At 38.9% G+C, this 27,932-nt stretch overlaps 2 protein-coding genes across 3 annotated transcripts; one reads left to right on the top strand and one right to left on the bottom strand.

The window, feature by feature from the left end:
• On the top strand, nt 1-12,169 carry c7b (complement component 7b). 2 transcript variants are annotated; one of them, XM_041810465.1, is made up of 18 exons: nt 4-179; nt 2,550-2,608; nt 2,852-2,927; nt 3,067-3,211; nt 4,712-4,856; nt 4,980-5,118; nt 5,254-5,382; nt 5,494-5,737; nt 5,933-6,046; nt 6,145-6,311; nt 6,488-6,716; nt 7,073-7,244; nt 8,934-9,021; nt 9,175-9,307; nt 9,538-9,729; nt 11,148-11,244; nt 11,338-11,513; nt 11,916-12,169. In XM_041810465.1, the coding sequence occupies exons 1-18, from the start codon at nt 174-176 to the stop codon at nt 12,086-12,088; spliced, it is 2,484 nt and encodes an 827-aa protein (XP_041666399.1). In that variant the 5' UTR covers nt 4-173; the 3' UTR covers nt 12,089-12,169. The 2 variants fall into 2 exon arrangements, with proteins under 2 accessions (XP_041666398.1, XP_041666399.1); XM_041810464.1 differs by having other exon boundaries at nt 1-179; nt 11,338-12,002.
• A 1,062-nt stretch (nt 12,170-13,231) lies between these two features.
• On the bottom strand, nt 13,232-27,553 carry c6 (complement component 6). Its single transcript, XM_041810495.1, has 18 exons — nt 27,396-27,553; nt 25,799-25,979; nt 25,425-25,581; nt 24,692-24,836; nt 24,326-24,467; nt 22,548-22,686; nt 22,020-22,214; nt 21,684-21,927; nt 19,207-19,329; nt 18,954-19,120; nt 18,655-18,880; nt 18,360-18,528; nt 18,133-18,244; nt 17,068-17,200; nt 16,705-16,899; nt 16,529-16,616; nt 14,958-15,202; nt 13,232-14,535 (listed from the first exon to the last, which is right to left on the bottom strand). Exons 2-18 carry the CDS (start codon nt 25,942-25,944, stop codon nt 14,357-14,359), a joined length of 2,805 nt encoding a protein of 934 aa, XP_041666429.1. The 5' UTR covers nt 25,945-25,979; nt 27,396-27,553; the 3' UTR covers nt 13,232-14,356.
• Between the last annotated feature and the right edge of the window lie 379 nt (nt 27,554-27,932).

Below are 27,932 nucleotides of genomic sequence, written 5' to 3'. Positions count from 1 at the left end.
GTGTGAACAGGGACAGTAAAAATCTGTTTTGGATTGAAAGAGTAAGAGTTTCTTAGGTGTGGAAATTCCTGAACTCTGAGATTTATTGGGTAATCTCCAGTCTTGCTGATTATATGACGCTGAATGTTTGAGAGTGAGACCAAACAAGACAGACGACCTCTGAGAAGCACAACATGAAGGTATGATAACTCTAGAACAGATTTAAAGTTCAGATCTTTTAGTTAATGAAATGTTTTAGCTCTGTTTAGTTCAATACTTTTTTTTTAGGCATTGAGATTGTCTGATTTTTACCGTTTGCTTCTTAGTCCGAGTTATGGGGATGGATTATTTGAAAGCCTGGTTTTTAACACTCAGGTTTTTGCAGTCACTTGCAGTGAAAAGCTAATGAAGCTGTTACCACCTGGGTATCGAATAAGAGACATTCACACAGGTGTCTACAGGCAAGTTTTCACACATTATGAAGTTTAAAATAAGCCAATAAACACCCATATAATGAGGCTTGCCTGTTCTGCCCCTCATAAAATGGTGGACTAACAACACAATAGGTAGTGGACCTCTTCAGGACTTAAATACTTTTCTCCTTTAAGCAAGGGTACACGTAGATAACTTTACAGACCCATGCAATGGCTATGTTACAAATATCCATTTCATACATATATTTCACATCCATACAGGAAACCGTGAGAGGGGCAGAATCTTCTCAGAAGGTGATTGGACGAATGTTCTGTTCATCACATTCAATACAGGCATATCAAAGCAACAAGACAAAATGAGGGAGTTAACATGCTTAGCTCTGGTAGCACGACAGACTGGCGCAGTAATTAATGAAGGGTAGAGCTTATTGGTGGATAAAACTCGTGCCAAGGCCATTAGGGACTAGTGCAAAAACATTTTCTTCACCAAGAGAAGCTGTCTGTGTGGCTTTTCGCTCTTGTTTTAATAAAGAAATGTGGCCCGGTTCTGATGAAACTGCCGTTATGCTAAAGCTACATCCAAGCCAGTCACTATTGCAGTGGCAGCCATTGATGTATACAACGAAACCCCGCCATAGCCAAGGCCATACAGAAGGGGTGGGGTAAAGGGGGGACCTTGCCAAACAGGGGGCCCATGGAGGTCAGAAAAATCATGGTCCATTGTAAATTGGGCTGTGCTGATCATATTTTATATTAGACCTGAGTATCAGTGCAACAAAGACAGAATTTCCCTTTTTAGGTAATGATATCAATGTGGATGAAAACATTGAGCCAAATCCTAATAATAAAAGAATAGTTAAATGATGCAAAATTGGATGACAGCTGGGGGAAATAGGTTTAAAGTGGGAGGAAAAAAGTATCAAAGCTTGGTTTAAAGTGGTAAAAAGAAAATGTGAAAATGGGTTAAAAAGGCAAGAAATTGTGAAAGGGGTTAAAAGTGGGAAAAATTGGTGAAAAACGGCATTAAGAGGCAAGAATTGGTTAAAAGTGAGGAAATGTTTAAAGTCGCAAAAAGTGATGAAAAAGGTTTACAGTGGCAAAAAGGTTGAGGAAAATGGTTAAAAGTGGGAACAGGTGGAAAAAATGTGTTGAAAAGGTGTTAGAAGTGGCAAAAAAAGCGGCAAAAACGGATTAAGAGTGGCAAAGGAAAAGTGTAATCAACATGGCAAAGAAGGAATTAAAAATGGCAAGAAATGTGGTTAAAAGTGGCAAAAACAACAGTAGCAAAAAGTTGCGAAAATGAGTTAGAAGTGGCAACAAGTCGCAAGAAATTGTTAAAAGTGGTAAAAAGGTGTAGAGTGGGAAGAAAGTGGTGAAAATCGTTTAAAAGAGGTTGAAAAAAATTGATGAGTGGATTAAAAGTGGCAAAAACTGGTGAAAAAAATTAAAAGGTGGCAAAGATAGGTAAAATGGGATGTTTGAAGTGGTGACAAAAAAAGGAGTGAAAATGGATTACAAGTGTTAAAGAATGATGGAAAGGTGGTGAAAATGGGAAAAAGGTGGCATGGTCAAACAATTTCAAAATCAGACCCAATAATAGCTTGACACACTCTTCAGCTCCAAAATAAGGTAGCAGCTAGCCAGGATGCTAGCTACAGTGCTACTGGTCCAGCACACATGCATTGAATAATCAATACTGGGGAGGAACCATTCACTGGGTTTTTCGGGGGCTCAGTCAGCTCTGTGGGCAGGCCTGCTCATAGTCACTATCTTGTTCTCCTTAAATGATGCTGATTGGTCAGGTTCATTCTCAGACCTGACACAGTCGTTTTAGATTGGAGATTTGCAGGATGGAATCTGGTCAGTTCATCTGCTTATCATTTAGGAATTTCCAGGACCTGAAAGAGAAGTTTGATCTATAAAACTAAGTTTTCTTTCAGTAATTACGAATGAGAGATTATTCAGACTTGATAATCTGCTTGCCATGCATGCACCTTGAACTTTTTGGACATTTAAGAAGATTGATTTTAGATCTCTTATCAGTTTTAAATAAATGTACCTTTTGTTTAACGTTTTGGGGGTGTTTTTTTTCTAGCCTGTTCAACATCGAGCTGTGTTCTCTATTTTTTTGCACAGTTGAATTTGGCTGCAGTTCTGTCTTTGACGTTGTTGTCAGTCTTTCTGTCTCCTGTTTGGTGAGTGCACATCATACCTAATAAACACAGAACTTTCTACTGTATATATCTTACGGCACATTACTTTGTTTTATCACTTGGATCTTAACATATTAAAGTTGATGACATGTAACTCTGCAGACAGAGACATAAGAATGCACTTTAGGAATTGTTAAAATGTGCACCTGCTTTCACCTTGCCTTTCTATTTTTCTTTAAAATGAAAACGACATGATTTCATAATGTCAGTTTTGATTTCTCTCAGCTGTCAGCAGCCTGTGAACTGCAGATGGGGGCCTTATGGAGCCTGGTCTGTGTGTGACAGCTGCTCCAGGACAAAGGTTATTAAGAACATACTCTTATTCTTTAAGAACAGTGTAGGAAATGGACTTCAGCATGTAAAGTGCTTTTGTTTCACTTTCTAACCCTTTATTGTTTGCTAGTGATTTGGTTTCATGATGAATGTGGTAACATCTTTAGATCCGGACTCGCCATGTGGAGGTGTACGCCCAGTTTGGAGGTGCTCCATGTTCAGGAGAGGCAACTCAATCACAGCCGTGCGTCCCACAGGGAGGATGTCCTCTGGAAACAGGCTGTGGAGGAGAGCGTTTCCGCTGCACCTCTGGTCAGTACTTTGCAACGTATTTATTTACTTACTCATTTCTATATTTATTTAGATGATAGTTAAATAATTAAAGTAAGCCTTTTAAAGAGTATGTTTACCTCCTCTGAAGAGAAGAAATTTGGATAGATCTGTATCCAGTTTGCCATTTTTAAGTGAAAATTTTAGATTTTTTACCAGTTAAATGAGTTTATTAATGGAAGCAGTATTTATGAAATGTATCAATCTGGTTTTTAGGAAGAATCCCTGGACCTGAGGCAGCCTTTGACATTTTGGATTACACGATTCTATTATATAGACTGTAATTTTATTGATATCTCTGGCTCTGTTTTAAACTGGTTCAGATCTTACCTCACAGACAGAAAATGTTATGTGATTATTGGAGGTCATTCATCTAAGTTTTATGAAATGAAATGTAGTGTTCCCCAAGGTTCAATTTCAGGCCCTACACTTTTTAATCTCTACCTGCGTCCATTTCTACAGCTATGCAGACGACACTCAACTGTACATCACTGTGTCTCCTGATAACACAGGGCCACTTGATGCCTTTTTTTAAACTGTATTTTAGATATTAAATCACAGGTGGCAGAGAACTGTTTACAGCTCAACCAGGACAAAACTTAGTCATTGGTACACAGGCTAAAAACAAGAGAGACTGGTTAACGAACTCTGAGTATTATGTTTGAACCCCTGACAGCCAGCTAAAAACTTTGGTGTTAAATTTGATTTGGACCTTAGTTTTGAGTCGCACATTTGTGATATCACAGAAAAAGCATTTTATCATTTAAAGAACTCAGCCTGAGTATATCTACCTCTCTCTCAAGCCAATGCAAATACATTAGTTCATGCATTTATTAATCGTAGAGTAACGCTCTTCTTTCTGGTCTCGCTTTAAAGAAAATTTCACAGTAGCAGCTGCTCCAAAACTCACCTGCAAGACTGCTGGCAAAGTCCAGAAGAGAGCACACAAAATATCAGTTTTAAGGTCTCTGCGTACTTGTTTGTTTGAGAAAAACTTAAAGACTCTTTTCTTGTTTAAAGCTCCTAATGTATTTTTTTACTTTCTTATTTTTCTGATTTGCTTTATTGAGCCCACTAGAGCCCTTGGGTCTTTAGGAGGTGCTCTGTTAATAGTCAGAACTAAAACATACAGGCAGCTTTTTATCACTACAGCCCTCGTCTGTGGAATAGCTTACCTGAAGACCTCAAACTCCAGACTTAACTTTTTAGTCTTGCTTTTAACTGAATTTTATATCATCACCCTAATTTGTTTTAGTAATCTAGATTTTTATCTTATTCATCTTAATTTCAGAATCCTCATTTGGAAGTTTGTAGGCATTGAATTCATAAAAAAACCATGAAGTTTATCAGTTTGAGCGTGAAATACATTGTGTCATGTGTCCCAACTTTTTTGGAACTGTTTCATGTGAATTGTTTTTCACCTCTCTAGTTAATATAAAGAGCGATGGGTACTGACTGTTCTTTTATGGATTCTTGATGCAGGTCAGTGCATCAGCCAGTCTCTGGTGTGTAATGGGGATCAGGACTGTGAAGACGGTCTGGATGAGAGAAACTGTGACCAGGACAGCAGCCACTACTCCTGTGACATCAACAAAACACCCCCAAACTCTGACGTCACAGGCAGAGGGTGAGAAAATAAATTAATCTCTGAAAAAAAAAAGAAAAAAAAAGAGGATTTCTGTTGGTAGTGGAGAATGTATCATGTCCTGATTTAAACTGTCTGATTTATTTGTGTTGTCATATTTTGCAGGTACGATGTGCTGACAGGTAAACTGAGAGGAGCTGTGATCAACACTCTGAGTTTTGGAGGTCAGTGTAGGAAGGTGTTCAGTGGAGACCATAAAGTCTTTTACAGACTGCCTCAGAACATCCTCAGATACAACTTTGAGGTGAGTCACTCAATAGATCATCAATTATAATCTTCTCAGATTCAGATTTTAATCATATTAACCTTAAAGAACTAAAATCATCAGCTCCTAAGATGAAAAAAAAATATGACTTTGTTTTCTTTGTCTGAACTGCAGGTGACTGTAGACAATGAAGAGAGCGATGAGTCCTATGAGAGCTCCTGGACCTACATGCAGCACATCCAGTCCAACGCTCTGTTCGGACACGACCGACGAACTTTCCACAAAGACCTCACAGACAACAAGGTCACAAATATAACTACAACCTGCTTTACAAATCTCTAGCACGTTGGCTTAACTGCTCTTGTCACTGTTACTTTTTGATTTAAATGTCTTTATTATCTTCTCGTCCTCCAGGCCCACAGACTTCTAATCCTGAAGAATAAAGTGGAGCTGGCCCAGTTTCAGAACTCGGCCCCTGAGTATCTGACCCTAGCTGAAGGTTTCTGGAAGGCCCTATCCTCGCTGCCTTTAACATATGACTACTCAGCCTACCGCCAGCTGCTGCAGACGTACGGCACACATTACCTCTCAGAGGGCTCGCTGGGAGGAGATTATCAGGCCCTGCTGGAGTTAGACCAAGAGGCTCTCCAATCCACCAGTAAGAAACTCTGCTGCAGTTGTATATGATGTGTTGTATATTTTAAGGGGATGAACTGAGTTTTTACATGGGGTCACGTCAGTGTGTTTTATAATAGCATCATCTCCCAGGCAATGATGGCAAAGTTCGTTGTGTGCTGGAATTTCTTGATATTTTGAGCTGTTTTATATCTCTTTTTCTCATTGTCTTTAAAAGGTACAACAGATATTGAATACCAGAGGTGTTGGAGGAAAGTGAAACGTCGTTTCTTCAGGAAGAAAGTCAAAACTGTCTGTGAAAAACTGACCAAATCCTTAGCATCGAGCCATGGTGAGTAAAAACTCTCCTGTAGTTAAAGCAAACAACTAAAAAATAACAGATTTCTTTTCTGTCAGTCTAGCCTGACTTCTACTGTCTCATTCCTGCAGGTCACAGCAACCACAGAATGCCCATTAAGGTCAACGTATTTGGGGGAGATCCATCGTTCATGGCAGCTCTAAGTGTTCTGGATCTGGAGAACCCAGAGGCTAACGGAGAGATCTATGACAACTGGGCCTCGTCTGTGAAAGACTTCCCTGAAGTTGTAGACAAGAAGGTAGAAGACTGAGCAGACTGTGTTGGTAGAAGCCCTCTTGCTCTACATGTTATTACTGCACCTTGTCAGTTAGTCCGTATGGTTCTCTGGCTGCTCAAAAAATCAATTTTATTCACATTCAAAAGGCAGTTCTCTATTTTATTCAGAAATCTAAGCATATTTGTGAACTTTTGTAGCTGCGTCCTCTGTACGAGCTGGTGAAGGAGGTGCAGTGTGCAGGTTTAAAGAAGCTCCACCTGAAAAGAGCCACGGAGGAATACCTGGCCGAGGAGCATCCCTGTCACTGTCGTCCATGTCAGAACAACGGGCAGCCACTGCTGACCGGCTCTGAGTGTCGCTGCGTCTGTCGACCGGGGACTTCAGGACAAGCCTGTGAGAGAGGAGCTGTGATTGGAGAACAACCAGGTCAGTAAAAAAGACTCAGGGGATCATAAAGAGACCTTATCTTAAGCCAAAGCATATTCATCAACTCAAAAATTTAAACATTTTTGAGTAATTGTGAGAAATTTAAACAAAGATTTACCAATATTTTAAAGTGTGTATATAGTTTTTCTCTTAATTACTTAAAGGATTAATAAGTCACACTTTGATCATAACCCAGTTAACAAAATAACCTTCATGAATTCAATATAGTTTCTGTAGTGGCCCATAAAATAATTCAAACTCTATGTAGCATTTACTTTCAGTAAAGCAACAGCTGTGATAATCTGCTCTTTAAAAAGACTCAACACAAAGAGAATCTCTCTTTTTGTCCCTTTCAGGGGTGATCCATGGCAGCTGGAGCTGCTGGTCTTCCTGGGGATCCTGCTCTGGAGGTCAGAGGTCAAGGACCCGGAGCTGCAACAACCCCACCCCCAGCAGAGGAGGGCAACACTGCACTGGTCTCCAGGCAGAGCAGAAGCCTTGCGAAGACCAGGACCTTGAGTACTTAAAGTAAGGACTAACGTATGCAAACATCTGACCTTGTTTCTTCTGTAACAGAAAAATGGAGATGAACAGACAAATGATTGGCAGCACTGTGGCATGAACCTTTAATTTCGTTAGATAATGTAGTGTTGAACAGTATGTTTTTACTGAATGGGAGATTCTTAGCAGCAAAACATAAACCTCAAGCACTTAACACGGGCTTCTGGCTGTTAATGATATCTAGAGCAGTGGTTCTCATCTGGTCCAGCCTCAGGACCCACCCGTCACATCAACGGCAAATCACGACCCAAAATTCAAAAACATTTCAAATATGCATGTTTATTCAATAAATAATGTTGCAGGATACACTATATTGCCAAAAGTATTCACTCACCCATCAAAATAATTGAAATCAGGTGTTCCAATCACTTCCATGGCCACAGGTGTGTAAAACCAAGCCCCTAGGCATGCAGACTCTTTCTACAAACATTTTTGAAAGAATGGGTCGCTCTCAGAAGCTCAGTGAATTCCGTGGGTGATACTGTTAGAGAGTGACACCTGTGCAACATGTCCAGTCGTGAAATTTCCTCGCTCCTAAATATTCCACAAGATTGATAATTCTCACGTAATTTCTTCATTTTGTCTCTCTAAAGTAAATTCCTTCCTGAATAATTTTCAAGCAATTTTTTGAGTTAAGGCTGTGGTAGGGTTAGGGTAAAATATCACCTAATTACCAATGTATCAATACAATACATTACAATGAATTACAATGGGATAACATACGATATGATGCAGTACGATACATTACATGAAATGATGTATTGTGATACAATAAGATACGATATGGTGCAATGAAATATGATAGCAATTTTGTGATACTATACAATGTAATAAGATATGATATGACATAGTACAATACTAGGGCTGGGAAACTTAGATTAAATCACAATATGGCCTGCTGCAATTTTCAAATTGGCGATGGTGCATTTTTTATTTAACCTTAAATTTATGTCAAAGTACCACTTTAAAAAATGTTTTTTCTGCAGAGATGTTATGCATTACATAATCATGCAATCATTCAAGTGCCATTTTTTAGAATAGTCTACAAAAAAATCCAACTTTTTTCATTTTGTACGATTTTCTTATCAAATATGAGAACGACATAAAACCATCACTTCCTTCAATACAACAATTCATATCCAATTTATAATACAAGTAAAAATCAGCATAATTAGGTATTTTTCCAAAATTGTTCAGCTGTTGTTTAGTGTAATATTGTGTTAGCTGTCATATAGAATGATTTATTGTTTGTGTTTGTTGGAAAATACATAAGATGAGGAACTTAAAGATTAATTACATGTCAAATCACAATTGCAATACAGGGTTAAAGAAATCAATTAGATTATTTTCCCGAATTGTTCAGCCCTATACAATACAATGTAATGCAACATTAAGGTACAGTACAATATGATATGATACCTTACCACACATACCTTCTGTACTATGCAATGCGATGCAAAGTGAAGCAATATGATATGAAATGATTCACTTTATTGTCCCCCATGGGATGTTTTCCTTGGACACATAGCAGCATTCGCACAGTCAAGTGAGCAACACAAAGGCAAATTATGATGAAGGAAAGCCATGGCAAATGTAATCATCCTCACTGCTGTGCTTTGTGTTTCAACATTTCTATTCCTTTAACCATGTGTGCAGGATGATGGAGCCACAGTGCTTCAGTCTTTCTGTGACTCCACCAAAGACATGTGGGCCACCTCCAAACCTCAGGAATGGATTCATCCAGGTCGGGGTCCTTGCATGTCTGCATTTTTTCTATTCTTGTAAACTGGGACCACTAGAGTCCTTAGTTTTTAAAATATAAAAAACTGAGTTTATGTGCTGTTTATATGCTGTTTGAATTTAGCTTAGATTATTGTTTTTTTTTTTTTTGTTTTAGAACCCCAGAGATTTTAACCTGGTTGGGAATAGGGTGGAGTACTCCTGTATAGATGGATATTACCTCAGTGGAGACGCTGTAGCTGAATGCACTGAGAACCAGAGATGGAGGAGAGGAGAGATGGTTTGCAAAAGTACGTCAACACTTTATTAACCTTTCCAGAAATATTTAGTCATTGGCTGCAAAATTCTTGGCATATTTCCCTGAGAGACGCCCTGCAGCTGCTCAGATTTCAAGCAAACACTTAAGCTCTGCATCAGACCAATGTGAACCCTTTGTCATTATAGGATAAAATGATAGATGAGAGGGATTGTTGCATTCTCTTCACTTAAGTTCACTTTCAATCATTTCCTTTTGTCTCAGGTACCACATGTGGGATTCCACCACTCAACAGTCAAGTTTCAGCCACGCCCACCAAAACAGCTTATCAGATTGGGGAGAGAGTGTCCCTGTCATGCCCTGCAGGGTCACTGCTGGACGGAGAGGTGTCTGAGATCATGTGCAGCCCCAGTCTGCAGTGGTCTCCCTCTCCAGAGAGTACTCACTGTAAAGCAGGTACACCACAGCTACCCACTTCATTTCCTTACACATACAGTAATGCTATTTAAAGACCTTTTACTGATACGTCACTATTATGATGTCAGTCCCTACAGTGTCAATTGGTCTGACATCAGGACCCAAAAACTACCACCATTAGAGAAATCAAAACACAAATTCTTGAAAATGTTCAACCTCTCAAATATAATCATTGAAAAATGAATAATTAAAGTTTGGACCCCAAATGGAAAAAAAAAACACACTGTACAAAGAGAGACGACAACACAAACACATTTAAATTCACATCATTGCAGAAGGACATGCAATTTCTTTGATATCTTTGAAAACTAGCTGTGCTATCCAGAGAAAATGAGTTAAATAAGTAAAGATCATGAGACAAATACTGAAATTTGTTCATCATTGGAAAATCCAAAAATACTTTTATATATTTCCTGTATTTCCACTTATGTCTCAGCATAGACTTTTTCCAAATTATTTTACCTGGCACAAATTTCCAACCCACTGCAAAGAGCTTCACGACTCACTATTGGGCCAGATCTCTCATTTTAAATATCTCAATCATTTGAAAATCACCAGTAAACCAGGTCACATTTTACACTGACATTCTAGCGTTTGATTCAGTCATTGCTAGCACATTACAAATGAGACATTGCTGTGGAAAATGCTGTGCTTTGAGCTTGATGATTCACAGGCCTCTAATACTGACATTTCAATTTTCCTAAGTTTCCATGTACAGAATGTGCACTACATATATTAATACAGAGAATCTGCAGACAGGAGTGTTTTTTCAGCCCCAGTATCCAGAGAGTAGCACGCCCCTTCTGCAATCCAGGCCAGTGTGGAGCCACATAGGACAGACCGTGTCATATCAGATGCAAAGGTCTACTGACATAATAGAAATATGCATTTTTAAGTTTTAGTTTAAAGTATACACTAAGCAATGTAGTTCAGGGTATGCATGGTCAAACACACTTATTTTTTTATTCAATGTGGCGTATACTCACTTCTTAATCCTCTCTGATAGGATGACAAAGGTGAGAAAAATAATTATATATATATATATATATATATATATATATATATATGAACACTGCTGAGGAATATGGAATTGCTGACTGAAAATGAAAAATCATGTAGTTATCTCAGCCTGTAGTCTGTGGGCCAGTGGTGATGTAAATGAGCTCGTCTTTTGCAGTTAATTTCATCATAATCCATACATCTTAAAGCAACAGAAATTAAGCATCAACGTGCAAATACTAAAGGCCCTTTTAATACTAAATATGCACATGCTTTTTGTTTATTGCACAGAGCATCCTCTGCAGGATGGGCCAGTTAAAAATGTAGGGTATAAATATAAAGTGTATCCACTCCTGCAGGCACCACTGCTATTAAAACTCTTCTACACTGTCTCTCAGTACCCACAGCTCCTCCTCCTCCCTCTGGCCTTAAGTGTAAACTGTGGGAGACTGTTGGTGAATCTGAGTGCGTGTGTAGAAGGCCAATTGAGTGCCCGTGAGTATGATTTTCGTTCAGCATTTCAAAGGAATGTACAAGTTTTTTAAAGTGATGAATTATGGCATCTTTTAATCTTATGTCTCCATTTAGGACTTCTCTTCGGTTGTGTGCCAGACTTGGCTCAAGTCAAACCCGGCTCCTCAGTATGTGTCAGTTGGGAGCTCTGCGATGTATGGGGCGGAGCTTCACGCTGGCTGCTGACAGTGAATGTAACTGGCCAGAGGAGACATCCTGCAAAAACTGTGAACCAGGGACAGTCTGTCAGGGTGAGTCTGGAGAAACTCTCTTAAAAGAAAATTCCTACTTAATTTTAACAAATCAGGGATGGTTCAGGAAGAGGGCAAATACTTTTTCACAGCATTGTACAACACTAGGTAGTGCATCTGGTAATTATCGTTTCTTCATAGATTATTCTTCTGTTATTCTTATGAGTAAAATATGTTTTATATTTTCTATTTTAAAAATTTCTTCGGCAGTCTTAATGAAATATTAATTTGAAGAAACAGTTTTAAGCCCATATAGCTGTAGATGATAGCCATTAGTATCAGAATAAAATGCTGTACGAATAAGGCAAGAGTATGAAAACAGTGGAATTCTCCTTTAATATCTAATTTAAACATGTTTGTGACTGCATCAGTTTATATCATTAATTTTTTTTTCAACCTCAGAATCTCCTGGAAAATGTGTGTGCCACAACGTCACAGATTGCCCTGTAGACTCCGCCCCCCTGTGTGTCAGCGATGGGAGCGTTGTCACGACGATGACCGAGTGTGAGGCAGGTGCCAGGAGGTGTGCTGGGGAGCAGCTCAATGTGATCAGTATTGAGGCTTGTCCAGAATAAAGGCGGCTTTAACACCATGTACATAATAAAGACTAGGCCTCCTGTGACTGAACTGTAAATAAAAAGTGATTTCTTTTCTAACTCTTGAGTTGTTTGTTCCCCCCCTTCTGTCATTTTTTTATATCTGGCACAGATGATAGCAGACATTTGCAGATTTAGTAGACATACAATCTTTAAAAGGTTGTTATTGCCAAAGAATGCATTTCTTTTCTCTGCCTTATGTTGCTCTTGGAATAGAAAGTTAGTAAAATCATTTTATAATACACTTTCAAGTGACTGAACTAATTTAACAGATGTCCAGCCAGTTGGTTAGTCTCACAGTTAGTGAAATGGGGATCACCTGAATGCAGTGAAAGTGTCTAGAGATTGTAGTATAAAGACACCACTGTCAGAAAGGTCCAGTTACTAGATAATCAGTATTCCTGGCTACCATTTCACCACGAAGATAAAAGAACACTCCAAGCAACTCAGAGAAAAGCTTACTGAAAAGTCAGGGGATGGATACAAAAAATTTCTTGATCAGGCCGTCCTCAAAATCTGAGGGGCCATGCAAAAGGAGACTAGTGAGAGAAGCCACCAAGACACCTATGACTACTCTGAAGGAGCTACAAGCTTCAGCAGCAGAGATGGGAGAGTCTCTTCATACAACAACTGTTGCCCAGATTCTTCACTAAACAAAGCTTTATGGTAGAGTGGAAGCATCATGCTGTGGGGATGTTTCACAGAAGTAGCCCTGGAAGCATCTAAAGGTAGAGGGTAAAATGAATATGAAATCTGTTTCAACTTTGGCCTTGATGAGTATTTTTGTTGCTCATTCTGATAAGAAATTGTGACCAAACCTCCATTTTCAAGAGGTTATCTATCCTGTAACCTAGGGGTCATCGACTTCAAATTAGATTCAGATGACTTTTTATCCCAGATGGGCAATTCAGGTTCCCAGTTTACCAGGCCTTTTTTGAAAAAAAAAAAAAATCAAAAACAATTGGGGAAACAAATCAGTGAAACAGTTGCTCCGGGATTTAGATGATCGCATTCACATGTGAGTAAGAGCAGACGCCTGAGGGAGAAAAAAATTAGAAGTACCATACTCTGGCACAATACCAGAAGTGCAAAGGTGAAATAAGACACTCCAAGGACTTGAAGTGAGTGCCAACTATGAAGGTTTTATTAACTTCCAATGCTAGCTTTCCCACCAGTTAAACAGTCCCCAAAGAACTCCATAAAAAGATGACTTTCATGAAGTTTACTTTGTGCTATGTTTCTTTCTTGACTGTGAAACTGCAAAAATACAAACAGTTCCACTAACATTTTACACAAAAATAAAATACAGCATGTCTAAACATAAATCACACAGGTTTAGCCTATTAGCTGGGTAGCACTAGCTTATTAGCATGGTAGCATTAGCATATCTGTTAGCTAAATGCCGCTTCAACTGACATCACATCAACTTCAAAGAAACTTACAAAACACAGCAGGTAAGTTGACATTAACATCGACACTACTGGGTGGGGCAGAACACCAACCACAATACGATTACAGCCCTTAGTGTTCAGCAGGCTGTAAGCTAAAGAGATAGATTAGTTTACGTATCCACTGAATAAGTTTTCTTTGGGGGGGGTACTGTAGCTCTCGGCATTAGAAAAAAGTTGGAGCAGAGAATGTGGCCATTTCCTCCAGACTGAGCTCAAGTCCTTCAACTGGACTAAAAGACTTTTAGAGAATGATAAAAAAAACAAGATAAAATGCCACCAGAACCACCAAAAGAATTCAGCCTCTGCAATAAGTGAATTCCAGTTGATGATCACTGCTCTAAACAGAAATACCTTGTTCTCTAGTACCCGCTGATAAAGATAAATAAATAAAAAAAATAGACAATAGTCAAAGTCATCACAAAGTTTTTTGACCACTAATTCAGTTCTGTGCCATAGGACTTTTTGAACATTTTTTTCAGAGAAACAGTTGTGAAATGGAACATTACTTTGATTTCCATGGTCTTATGCTGCTATCTGGCTATTTTCAGACAACAGGCTCTGTAAGCATCCAGATAAACACAAAACCTTCACTGTGAGCAGTGATGATCTTTGTTTCAAAGTCCACGAATCTTTAGTTCTGAGCTGTATTTGGTGTGTGGACTGTATATCGTCTTGTCGGTGAAATATAAATTTGATGAACAGAATAGTGCAATATTTGATAGAGTCCACAATGTTTCTAAAGAAGCACACAGTATTATTGAAAAGAAGCAGTTATTAAGAAGTTGAACCTGGTTTATCAGGACTCACAGCTTCCCTCATTGAGAATCTCAAACTGATAGTTGACGCATTTCAGAGCAGCCATAGAGCAGAGATCCATGCTGCGAGTCCTCTGAGTCCTCGTCAGCTTCACACAGAACTGGTGCTCTTCATTTCTGGGACAGTCCCGAGCTGCTCGACACTCACACTTCTTGGATGCTAAGGACAGAAAGATTTTTATGTCAAGATTATTTACACATATAAAATCTGAGAATACAGAATTGCATCTACCTTCATTACTTTGCTCCATGAAGTCTCAAGATTTATATTTTGACAATAAGTGAGTTCTTCATTTTTGGGAAATGACATACTTTCAATTAAATTTGATTGTGTTTATCACCACTAACACTGCAAATTGTTAACCATAGTTCAAAAAATATCTTAAATGCCAAAGTGAAAACAGATTTCTTCAAAATAATATCAAATAAATAAAAATACTGTATGTAAGGTAAAATAAGTGACAGCATAAACATTAAAAAGAAAAAACACAAGGGCCTACTAAAGCTGCCCGAAAATGTGATTATTACCTCTAAAATATTGAATTGAACAGAATTAAATGGTTTTATGTGACACTGACTCACCTGAGCAGGTCTCCCACTCAAAACATGTGTCCAGATCACATGGCTCCTGCACAGAGCTCTTATTGGACACCTGGGCTCTGAACTTGACCCACTCCAGTTTGGATGAGTCGACTCCCTCACACGAGCCGTCGCTGACATAGAAAAGTGGATCACCATGGCAACGACCAGCGTGAAAGGAGCAGAGGGACATCGGGACAGTGACTCCAATGTCTACATTCAGGATACAGAGACTCTGGGGTTGTGAACTGCAAATACAAACAATGAGGTACAGTTCCATTAATTCTTTAACACTTTTTATGTAGATATATTGTTAGTTTTTTTATACCCCTATTTACAGAGGAAGACAGTGGATAGAATCAGAAACAGGATGAGAGAGTAGGGAAAATACATGTGGGATATAGCCGCAGGCCAGACTTGAATTCGGGCTACCTGTATACATGGGGTGCAACCTAAGCAGCTAGGCCATCTGAGTGCTCCATTTTTTAACACTTTTAAGGATTATCAAAGCCATTGCTGTTGTTAACTGATAACAGTTAAAGTTAAAATTTTAATTCAACATGCCCACCTCTGGTAAATGATGTTATGCACTCTGGAGTATTTTGTTGAACAACAACATAACGTACAGCACTGAGCTTAAGTTTTAGGCATGTTTGTGCCAAAAAATCGAGCATATAGCGTTAGTTCAGGCAGGCCATGGATCTCAGCTGATTTCACACCAGTCCTCATCAGCTGATGGGCAGTTAAACACGTTATTGGCTAATTGCTCTCATGCTGCCTTATTTAAACTGCTCTCGCCATGCTATGCTCTGCCGCTCTCCCTGCAAGCTGCTCTTGCAACCCTCCTCCACCCCAGCCCCTCCTTTATCCTGCTTCTGATTTAATCAATGTCCTTCTGTTGTCACTGATGCCTGCCCTGCTCTGGGTTTTGCTGCTTCTCTCCCTGCCTTAGGTTTTCCACATAGGCATAGGAAGAGCAGGAACGTGTGCTGTTCTGGCTAAATGCTTTCCATGCAGGCTTGTGGAAGTGCAAAGGGAACCCAAAACAGCCACACTGCCAAATATAAACAACAGCAATAATTGCAAATCAATAACTGCTAATAAAGAAATATTCATGTCTGTAAATCATGTGTGTTTCATGATAAAGTGGCTCTGATTGAACTGAGGCTGAAGTAGGGTGTGTAGGGCACCATCAGATGGAAAGTAGGATTGACACAACCCAGACTGCTCTGGATGTCCTTGCATGTTACCAGAGGCATGAGAAAATAATGTGTTAAAAAAATGAAGTCCACACCTTTAGGGCAGAGTAAGGGGTGGATTTAGATAGTAAGTACGGCCAAGGGTACCACCTTGGCAGGTAGTAGGGTTGCCACTAGCCCCTTGTCATACTATGGTTGTCCCAAGGGCCCAAAAACCCAACAGTCTCAGAGCATATCGCCAGAGTAGATAAGGCCCAGAAAAAATAAACGCCATCGAGCTTGACCTTGGCTGCTGAGTGACCCTACATGGCTAAAACTTATGCATAGAACTGTATTTTTAAAAGCATAAGGATTAAATATCTACTAAACACTTACAGGCAGCTCTCCCGCTGAATACAGACACACCTAGAGTTCTGTCGTCTCTCTCCTGGACCACACTGATCATCAGGAACAAACGGCTCATCTAGTGATAAAAAAAGAGAAAATTTTGCTGCTTTTGGTCTACTGAGTAATTTTATTATAAACATATTATTAAACTCTACCATCAGTACCATTAGTGCAGCGAAGGTCAGCAGGTAAAGGAGGTTCCCAGGTGAGACTGCTGCTGCATTTATAGAAACCTGAAGGCACTGGCAGCAGACCAGGCTCATTACAGTTAAAACCCACAGACTCTTCCACTCTGTACTCGTCTTTGGTGGGGAACAGCGTCATGCCGTCAGGGATCTCAGGAGGCAGGCACAGTCTCCCTAAAGGATGAAAGTTCAGATAGTTGAAGATTCTGATGCAGAAATATCCCTTCAGTTAATAGTTTTATTGAGGAGAAGAAGGCAATACAAGAAATAAAAGAGAAAAAGCATTAAATAAGCAGAATCCCTGAGGATTATTGACTTGTTTGGTGCATGAAACAAACTCACTGATGCATCTTCCTCCTGGTTGGCTCCATGTCCCATCAGGGAGACAGCTGATATACTGAAAACCCTCAAGGTCAAATCCAGTGAAGCACTGGAACTCCTCATCCTCCCCAAAGTCATAATACTGCTTTGCTTTCTAAGGAGGAGGAAAAGAATAAATGACATCAAAAGGGTTAAAATTAAGGTTGTCAAAACCTCAGATCCTTTTTAATACCAAGAGTTTAAAACCATAGATATTCACCCCCTTAAAGTTGTACTAAGAACTTAGTACATGCACCTTTGGCTATCATTACATCACTGAGTCAGTGTGGACAGGTCTCGATCAGTTTTGCACATCTGGACACTGTGATATTACTCCATTCTTCTGCCCTTCACCTTTATAAACCCTCCAGGGTTGGCTGCCAAGAAGCATCCCCACAGCATGATGCTGCCACCACCTTGCTTTAAGATGTCAATGTGCAGTGTTTGGTGTCTGCCAAATGTAGCATCTTGTCTTGTAACTCCTTCAGAGTAGTCCTAGGAGTCTCGGTGGCCTTTCTTACTAGTCTCCTTCGTTCATGGTCACTCAGTTTTTGAGGATGTCCTGATCAAGGCAGATTTAGAAATGTGTCATATTCCTTCCATTTCTTGATGATGGATTTAACTGAACTTTGGGGATGTTCAGTGCCTTGGAAATGTTTTTTATCTATCCACTGACTTACACTTTTCAATACGCTGTTCTCTGAGTTGCTTTGAGTGTTCTTTTGTCTTCATGGTGTAATGGCATCCAGGAATACTGATTAACCAGTGATTTGACCTTCCAGACACAGGTGTCTTTCTACTTCAATCAATCGATAAAAATACACTGTACCTATGTGATCCCCATTTCACTAATTGTGAGACTTCTAGCACCAATTGGCTAGACCTCTGTTGAATTAGGTCAGTCACTTTAAAGTGTATTAAATTTTTTTTTTGACATTGCTTTGTAGAAATGTGTTTTCACTTTTATCTATTTCTTCAAGATGAGATAAATATACCCTTGTCTGTGCAGTTAAGTCATTAATTATTGTCAGGAGAGTTGGGTTATACCCTGAGGAAGCTGTTTTCAGGTCTCTGTGGCCTCAGGCAGCCCTGCACACCAGGAGGCAACTCATCTATCCAGCCTTCAGTAAAGTCATCATCATTATCACATGTATTCTGTCTGGAGACGGAAAAATGAAACACATTCAGTAAATCCAAAATTATGCATAACTAGGTGGTCATGTATGTGACTATTCATGACAGTAAAAGTATATCAAGCAAAGAGTTTGTCCTACTTTTCAAAGATGGAGATGTAACACGGCTCCTCCTGTCTGTCAGGACCTGTGCAGGGTTGTCCTCCTCTGAGAGGACTTGGGTTATCGCACCTCCTTGTTCGACGTCTCTTCATTGTAGCTCCACAGTTGCTCCATGGACCCCAACAGCTCCAGTAGCCATCCACTCCCTCTGTGGTGGTAATAATACATCAAAAACAATCAACATTACCAAGACTTTTGAATTCAGCTCTCTTCTATGTCAGTTGGCTATATAAGGTTATAGTCCCCAAGTCTTTTCATTCTGCCCTCGTCCTACCTGAAGTGAAGTCTGGAGCTCTTCTCTCACAGTTTGTGCCAAATGTGCCAGTTTGACAAACACACTTGCACTCGGTGCCGGAGAGAACTGGCCTGGCGTTGTTTGGACAGGGAGCACACTTGCAGGTATCAAACTCATCCAAATACTGCAGCAGTGCCCTTCTCAGGTGTCTCCTCTTTGTGACAGCACACGGGATCCCTCTGACCAGATCAACGATGGGAAGCAGCTGGACAAAAACACACGGTCAGCTTTTTCAAGATTCACAGCTTTAACTATTTTCTGCATATATTTTTTAGAACCTTGTATTCGACCACTGCTGGATTCTCAAGCACTGATTTGGCCCAGTTCTTGTAGGAAGTTTTGTCCGGAGCTGGTCCCTGCCTCTCCCAGGCCAGAGCTGCTGCCTCTCTGGTCCGACCTCCTTTCACCAAGGAGAAAGACTTCTCTGATGCCTGAACGTATGAGCCTGAAACAAAGAAATCTTTGAGTAATGAAAAAAGGGAATGAAATGTAAAATCAGTGATAGCCAGAGGAAACAGAAACAGAGGAAACCTTGAAATTTCTGGGTCATCCTGCTGTCAGTGCATCGGCTCACTTGACTGTGCTCAGTGTAGAGAATGACAGACCAGGTGAGCTCTCGATTCAGACAACCCACAATGTGCTCTTCTGTTTCACCTGTTTCAGAGAGAATGGAGCTCAAAATGATGCAGAAACAAAGGAGCTGACACCATACATCCAACGTTCCAACACTATCCACGGCACCACCATTCAAGTAAGTACATTTATTTTTTCGATTAACAGTGAATATCAAGCCCCAACCATAAAGTGGTGTAAAGCACTTTCATATGATAATATTTAAAACAGGTGAACCCTTAAAGCATTGGTTCCCAACCTGGGGTCCTGGCACCCCTAGGGGGGGACACCAAAAATCTCAGAAGGGGCGTGGGGCCCTGTCTGCTCTGATGTTGTCAAAATTGGATGCAAATATATTTTCTAAAATCCTGATTAGAAACACAATATCGGACAGTATATTAGGGTCATCCTAAAGGATTTTCAAAAAAACATACAGTGTATCTATTAATTTAAAAAAAAGTCACATTTTTGAGAGAAAAACTCAAAATTGTTTTAATGTAATATGAAAAAACTTAAAATTTCCAATTTTAAAAAATGTGCAAGTTCTGATATTATAACCTCAAAAATGTCTGTTCTTAAATTAATACATTTATGATACTATAAAGGCAAGAAATAACAAGAAACCAAACTGTAAACAGTGGTTGGATAACACAAGTTTACAGAAACAGATCCATCTAGAATAATTTTATTCCACACAATCAGCTATTTTCAACCTCATAATCTCAAAAATTCTAAGTTCTGCTTCACCTAAATGCACGACTTTTAATGTCCCTGTAAAGTGATAAAGAAAAATCATTATTTTAGGTTTGTTGTATGAGAGGCCACTGTGTCATAAACCACCAGATCAAGTTTTATTCATGAAAAACATCTCTAAGTTTATAGGCTTAAGCATCAAAATGATGAAAAATGAAGCAGTAAAATCTGCACTAGGATGGTGTGGGCATGTCAGTTGTAGCTGAAGCCATGCCCATTCATGAGAAATATGATCCTCTAACACAGAATGCAGGGAGACAGAAATTGGGGGTTCAGTTTACTGTTTTCTGGCACAAATAGCTCCATTATGATATTTTTAATGACCTGTAGGCCACCTTGACTGACAGATTTGACAAATTTACTTGATGAACTGCTCAGTGATTTTGTAGCATTGTCTGTGTGTGCGTGTGTGTGTGTGTGTGTGGGGGGGCATTCCCAATCAAGACCATTGATGTCATGGGCTCCTATATTTGTATTAACAACTTTGTAATGGTCTAAATCTATAATTCAGTCACACATAGATCTCAGTTTTTCCACATGCTTATAGCAACCTTATTCTAGTGTGTTTTCTAGTGAGTTAAGACACAAAGTTTGGATTTCACTTTACAGGGACTTTAAGGAATAAACTCATAATATTTGACTTTTTTTATTGAAGATTAACAGATGCTCTTTATTTTGTTAATTGTTAGAGTTATACATTATACATCATCTTAAGTATTCATTTTCCTACTAATAACATACATTTTGGAGGATATGTTTTTTATTGTTTTGTTTTTTTCAATAGAATTTTAAAATTGAAATATACAAACTTCTAACGGGTCAATGATAAGCTCTGCCCCCTTTTTGTATACACCCAGGGAGTTGCTGACCCATTGTAACTCATCAAAACCCAACATTTTTAAAACCCCAGCCATAGCAGTGAAAAAATGCATTTTATGATATTAGGCTTTGATTTGGTGTCATTACTTTGAATTTGCAGCTTTTCATGTTCTTTACCAAATATCAGCCATTTTTCTGTATTAAGCGTGAGAAGAAATCTGTGCTTTTTTTCCTGGTTTCCACTAGGGACACTATTTTAGCAATTATTAAAATCTTAGAAAAAAGAAAATAATTAATAAATGTCAAAGTTGTTGCTCATTATTTACGTATTCAAGGTTGTGATAATCTCACTTCAACAAAATCCAATTTGTGTGTAGTATATGAAACAATTATTTTCTTGTGTTTACTTAAAAAAATCAATGCATTTTGCCCTTAAACTAGGACAAATAGGGCAATCAGGTCTGATCTTGATTGAAAAATTGATGCAAAAGAAGTTTGAAATAGTAATAATGTACATTATTCTTATTGGTAATTATGCATGATGCCATTGTTGGTCACAAACAATCCAAGTGTACGGTTTATTTTACATCATCTCAGGGTTAATGTGTTTCCTGTTTTATTTTATGGAGAACTGTATGTAATCATTGTCCTGAAATGCACAAAAACATTTTTCAGCCAGGTATTCCTTGGAGTGTGCTACGTAAGTGAACGCTTTCGTATGCTCCTGTTGATCCAAATGGAATAAACTTTAAAGTCTGGGTTTTTGAGGCATCTGTTCACATATTTATGTAATTCAGAAATTTGAAAACCAGTTTCTGTTGTACCTGAGCTCTTGAGCTCCTCTCGGCTGTACTGGTACAGCAAGTCATAGTGGCCTCCCAGGACCCCTGAGCTGTAGTAGTGTGTCCCAAAGCGCTGGAAGATCTCCCTGTAGAGGGCGTAGTTGTACTCCAGAGGAAGAGCGTGGAGGAACTGGAGGAAAGGCTGTGACAGGACGAGGTCCCTCGGGTCCCTCACCTTGAAGGTAGACACTGGCAGAATCTGGTGGACTCTCAAAAACTTGGAGTCCTGTGAAAGAAATGATAAGAAAATAATAAGCTGCAGGCTTCATCAGAACAAGACCAAATGCATGTCTATATGGAAGTTTTTAAGTGTCTCACTGTTGTCTTTGAAGCTTCAAAAGCAGCCTTCTTAGAGTTTGAGTTTGTCATAGATCTCCCGCTGAAGAAAAAGATGGGAAAGGAAAATTGTCCTTGTCCTTGTTGGTTGCTTTCAGATGAAGTTGACTGCTTCATGTTGATGACCTGGGTGATCAGAGGCTTGGGCTCGGTGCTGAAGTCCTCCACCACGGCAGCCTATACATCAACAAACACTTGTGTTAATCGAAGGCAGAATTCAAAACCACATTATACTGAAATTGTCTCCATTTAGCCTTGCCAAGCCCCCCTGTCATCGCTTTGTACCCCCACCTAAGGACCAAGAACCCTCATTTTGGTATCATTACACTAATATAGCATTACTAATCTTATTGCTGCCGTTTTACTTTGCTACATCTCTGGGGGGTTAATATAAAGATGAAATCCACATTTTCAATTAAGTCCTTAAAGCTGGAATTGGATACAAATTTCCATTTTCATCTCAATAAAGGCATTAAAGCCTTGAAATCCAGCTTAGAAAAACAGAAATACCTTGATGTTCAAGGTCTCAAAGTTGTGAGGGACTCTGTGATACAGCAGAGTGCTTGGAGGCCTCTTAATGATGCATGATCCTCCCATAAACATGTTGTCCAGCACTGCTCCCCTTGGCTCTTCTGCCAGAGCATCAAACCTTCAAATACAGATAAATGGAAAGTCAAAAAGATGATATTAATTCAACAAGACAGACACAATACAGCTATGCAATGGCAAATATTTAACTGCTGCCTCCTCACAGGCAAAAGCAAAGAAGAAACTGAGCGTGAGTTACTTTTTTTGCAGTTCGATAAGGTGCAAAGGACTAAGTTTTTGATGAGCACTGCATCTGACAGAGTCAAAATATGAAGATGTATTGTGCAGTGAAACATTTTTCCTTGACACCTCAATTAACCATGGAGGGGTGGAAGCACACAAGACCCCCTTTTATTCACTGAACTGCTGCTCTTTAGCTAAACTTTTTACAGATAAGATTCAATAGGACTTGAAGGCTGCCCATAAGGGGGGATAAAAGGTAGAGCTTTCTGGGGTCCAGCCAATTGGTCCCTGGAGGTCAGCAAAATCACAATCCATTGTAAAGTTAAGCTGTGATAACCATATTTTACTGTTAATCAAAATAATAGCCACTCTTATCAGGACAAAAAACATGATTTTTGTTCATAAATGTTTTAGTACAATATAGACTTTTACAAGATGTAACCCCCTTTTCTTGAAAAAGAATTTACTTTTTAGTCAATGATAACAGGATGAACATGGGTGAACATGGTTAAAAGCATTCTGTAAATGGGTTAAAAGTTACAAAAAAGTAGCAATAACTAGGTGAAAATAGGTTGAAAAAGGCAAAAAGTGTCTGAAATGGGTTTAGAGTTGCAAAAAAAGTGGCAGAAATAGTTTTTTTTTTGTGACCAAGTGGCAAAAAATGGGTGGAATTTGTGTTGATAGTTGATGAAAAGTTGCATAAAAAGGTTTTAAGTAGTAGCAGTGTCAAAAATTAGCTGGTAGTGGCAAAAAATGGCATAAATAGGTTGGAAAAAGTTGCAAAATAGCAGCACAAATTGATTTAAAGTTGCAGAAAGTGGCAAAAATGGGTTAACAGTGTCAACCAATGGTAAAAAGGGGTTTAAAAAGGTAATATATGGCAAAAAGTGTTAAGAGTGGCACAAGGTTACAAAAGTTGCAAAAAAGTGTTGAGAATGGTTTAAAAGTGGCAAAAAAAATGATGAAAATGGGTTTAGAGTGGCTAAAAGGTGTCAAAATTGGCAAAAAAAAAAAAAAAAAAGTGGCAGAAACTGGAAAAAAATGGTTTTAGAAGTGGTACAAAATGGGCGCAAAAAAAGTAGTGAAAATGTTACAAATTGGCATGGTTAAACCAGACCCAATAATAGGATGGCACACTTTTCAGCTCCAAAATAAGGTAACTTTTGCCAGGATGCTAATGGTCCAACACCCATGCACTGACATCTTACAAATCATAACTGGGGAAGGCCCATTCTCCGGGTTTGTCAGTGTCCCAGTCAATTCTGTGGGCAGGCCTGCTTGTATGTAGAAAGTAAAAGTAAACAAAGATGAAATCCTTCATCAAAAAATTTATTTACGCAAGATAAGCAAAGACATAAAGTAAAAGAAGTTAAAGTTTCTGTTCTCTGTTTTTTAAAGGGGATTCTGGAATTTGCAGTGAAGACTGTGATGTAGAATCAGGAAGAATGCGTGCTGGCTCACATCAAAACTGACGTTGTACAGACATATGACTTGTGACCTTTTGACCTTCAGCTTACCCGTTCCCCACCAGGTCGGCCCCAGGGGCCACTCTCTTCTCCACTGGACACACAATTTTGAGGTCAGCACAGTCTCTCTCATCTGAGTTATCTCCACAGTCGTTTTGCCTGTTGCACGTCAGTGTTGCGTTGATGCAGCGACCTGCAGCAGACACCAGGTTTTGTAAATGATTTTTTTTTTTTTAATGCATCTTTATTTGTGTATGTGTACTGTGACAGCAGATTAGAAGTCCGACTGAAAAAATTTCATTTTGCTTCCTAAATCATTTGCAAAACTTTTCATAGAAACAACACTGGACTCAAAGACTCTATGTGTTTTCCCCTTTTTCTTAAATCACAACAGCTATGTTCAAAACAACTGCTTACCGTTATCACACTGAAAGTCATCTCTGCAGTTGATGGGGGGTAATTTGCACTGTGTGGAGGGGTAACAAGGCCTCTCCTCTGTCAGCTCTTCACTGCAGGCTGATCCACCAAACTGGGCTGGCCTTGCAACAAACCGCGTCCGAAACTGAAAGTAGCAACACATGAGAATGATTTCTCAACACTTTGATTGATTTTTCTATAAAATATCCTAAATTCTTAAAGATTGCAAACTAAGGGCCAGTGATTTTAAATGATTCCCCTGCAAAAAAAAAAAAAAATGTATTTAATATAGTCACAAGAGAAATGATTTATTTAATGGAGGAATTTGTTGTTTATGTATGTTTACATGTAAAAGACCTAGAGGTGCAATAGTACCTTGAAATTACTATACAAATTAACAGGAATATGGACAATTTTAATCAACTGGACAAAAATATATCAGAGTGCCCTTTTTAAACCAGCTGAGAGTGACAGCTGCTATTACCTCATCTTGTTTAGAAAAGCAGCTGAAGCAGAGAAAGCATGGTATTGTTTTAAAACACATTATTGCGTGCATATTGTTCTTCTTGGCACTCTGTTCAAATTCAGGTTCAGAACACTATTTGTACCTGCAGGCTGATTTGCTTTGCAGCCAGCAAGATAGACAGTACAAATTTGCGAAAAAACATGACAAAATCTGCTTTACAATAGAAATAACTGTGATTTATGATGTTTTATCTGTGTTTTTTCTTGCCTGTTTCTTGGCACAGGGTGAGCAGTCGGACCAAGGCCCATACTCCGTTAGCTGACAGTTGATTGGACAGGCTTGCTCATTACAAGCTCTCCTGTCATGTCTCTCACACAGCTGATGGCAGCTGCTCTTCCAGAAGTATTCATCATGCTGAAATTTCCTGTCAAAATAGATCAAAATCACTTCTATATCTGCAGTTAATGGCATCATCTGTATTTTGGATTTTAACTTTACATCAACTAAAAGAGAGGGAAAGAAAGTAACAAATATTCATTGATGCCAGTACTGCACTACTTCTTGGCTAAGCAGTTTGAAAATATTCCTACAACCAAGAAGCTCCCTCGGGTCTCAAGGCCTCCCTGTCTTTACCGTCTTACCTGTGTCTGTGTTGTGTACCATAATTGCAGGTCCTGGAGCAGACAGACCAAGATCCCCAGGGGTAGCGGTCACAGAAACAGGCCAATCCAGCTGAAATGCAGCTCAGCAGAGGAAGCAGCAGAACTAGCCAGCTGGAAGGAGCCATCAGGGAATCAAACTGTTTCACCGCTGCTGAAAATACTGCAATGGAAAGCCAAAATTTAAGGTCATGTTCTTCATATAGGATTATAGGCTACATTATTAAACCAGGTCATGGCAATTTCAGTTACACCTCAGTTACATTTCAGTTTCCCACCATCGCTCATGTCATTACTTTTGTTCTGGGTTCCAGTGGTTCCTTATTTCCTTCTATCCATAGCTAGTTCTTTTTTCAGTGGTCAAGCTTATGTTGCTTTCATTATACCAGAGGCTTCGTCATTTTATTTTCAAAATAAAAGTAATTTCTTATCTAAACAGAAAGTAAAGTGCCCTTAGCTAGAAACAGTAAAATTTACGAAATTAGAGTGTGAGAAAAAACTGGGTGACAAAACTGAGAGGAAGCAACTCAACTGGAACTTGTGAAATGTTACGCTGTGACATTTCCAAGGGATCACTGGAAGTGAGTCATTTTGTACATGCAGTCCTGCATTTTTTTGTCTAACAGCATTAAACTGAATAAGCAGTCTGAAGCTATCTCATAACTTTAAGTCATGGTTTTAGATCACATTGATGTTACAGTTCAACACTCATTTAAATTACTAGAGTCCTGCTCAGGATGCTTTTCTTACTCAGTCCTGGATTTCTGGCCATTACCACCATTAAAGTCTTTTGCCTTTTTACACAAATTTAGAGCATGCACTTTGCTGTGGAGCTTAAACAAAGAATCACACTTGTCACACATGTTTATACAGCACCGCCAACTACAGTTGACAAATAAACCATGATTTCTAATGCCAATGTGTGACACATCTCCTGTATTATCTTGTTTAATAAGAGCATTGAGAAGTGCTTTAAAGAGAGCTGACTTTAATCAGGGATCATGGAGGAGGTAAATCATCTTATCCATGCGTGTCAAATAAGAAATGCAAAATAACTGAATTATTTACATGCAATCAGTGTTGCACTGTGAATGTAATCACAATCGTATTGTGATATCTGGCTGTGCAATTATATAATTGCATGAAAGGCTGCAATTATTTTGTATAACAGTAGGACTTGAAAATGTTTACAAAAATGTCTGCAGAAAAGCCTTAAAATCTACAATACTGATACCACTGGACTTTGTAGAGCTGCCTTTATTTTACAAAAACATTTAAATAACCTTTAAGTTATTTGTAAAAGCACTATTGTAAAAACTTTAAGATTTGTATTTCATATTCTTCTTAATATTTGTATGTTTTCAGTTGAGAAATCAACACTCCAAAACTTTCATTATTCTCTGCATTTTCCTTGATAACCAAAAAAGTAGACTCATGATACAATTTATCTATTATAGATAATGATTAGTGATATTACACTAAGCAAGCTTGAAGGAAATCTAATCAAAGGTAAGTAGTTTTTTCCATGCAACATTTGATTTACAGTCATCAAAATTACAAAAATGAAAGTCTGACTTACCACATATACTGGCAGATCTCTTCAGCAGATGTTGAAGAATATAATCATGCAGTTTCTTTCTTTTTCAGCAGTTAGGATCTCTCTCCCACTGAATCAGCTCCACGCTGCAGGCAGAGCTGAGTCTGACTGGAGGTGTGTGTCCAAGCCATCTTCAGCTATATATAACCTCCTCTTGGGTTTATTTCCTGGGAATCTCATTAGGATTTTTCATACTTGCATTGCTCAATCTGCGCAAAATCTCAAAACAAAGACAACATTTTCTTAATAATTATCAGAAAACAGCAGCACATACTGTTCTTACATAATCTTGCAGGCCCTCATTTTTACGGGAAATAAGGAGCTCTGGAGTTTCCCAACTGCAAAGACGTAAACCAGATGTTCTGGGTTTGACACTTTGAGATACTGAGGGGGAGAAAATGTACTTTCACTTCAAGTTATTCTTAATTTATCCAAGATTTGCACAATCAAGAAATAAACATAAACACAAGAGGTCCAAGTTGTAGAAGGCAGCTGCCAAGGCCTGCTTGCAAAAAACTT

The sequence above is a fragment of the Cheilinus undulatus genome, linkage group 17 (assembly GCF_018320785.1).
Source record: "Cheilinus undulatus linkage group 17, ASM1832078v1, whole genome shotgun sequence".
NCBI classification, from domain to species: domain Eukaryota; kingdom Metazoa; phylum Chordata; class Actinopteri; order Labriformes; family Labridae; genus Cheilinus; species Cheilinus undulatus.
The sequence above is the reverse complement of the archived record's forward strand: the minus strand, read 5'-3'. Positions and strand labels throughout refer to the sequence as shown.

Excerpts from the sequence above, each read along its gene's own strand:
- c6 (XM_041810495.1), bottom strand. The coding sequence starts at position 25,944 with ATGGCTCCTTCCAGCTGGCTAGTTCTGCTGCTTCCTCTGCTGAGCTGC. Across the intron at positions 21,928-22,019 it reads TTGAAGCTTCAAAGACAACA|GACTCCAAGTTTTTGAGAGT; the intron begins GTGAGACACTTA and ends TTTCTTTCACAG. Across the intron at positions 14,536-14,957 it reads TGAGTGGGAGACCTGCTCAG|CATCCAAGAAGTGTGAGTGT; the intron begins GTGAGTCAGTGT and ends TTCTGTCCTTAG.
- c7b (XM_041810464.1), top strand. Across the intron at positions 6,047-6,144 it reads ATCCTTAGCATCGAGCCATG|GTCACAGCAACCACAGAATG; the intron begins GTGAGTAAAAAC and ends TCATTCCTGCAG. Across the intron at positions 9,730-11,147 it reads GAGTACTCACTGTAAAGCAG|TACCCACAGCTCCTCCTCCT; the intron begins GTACACCACAGC and ends ACTGTCTCTCAG.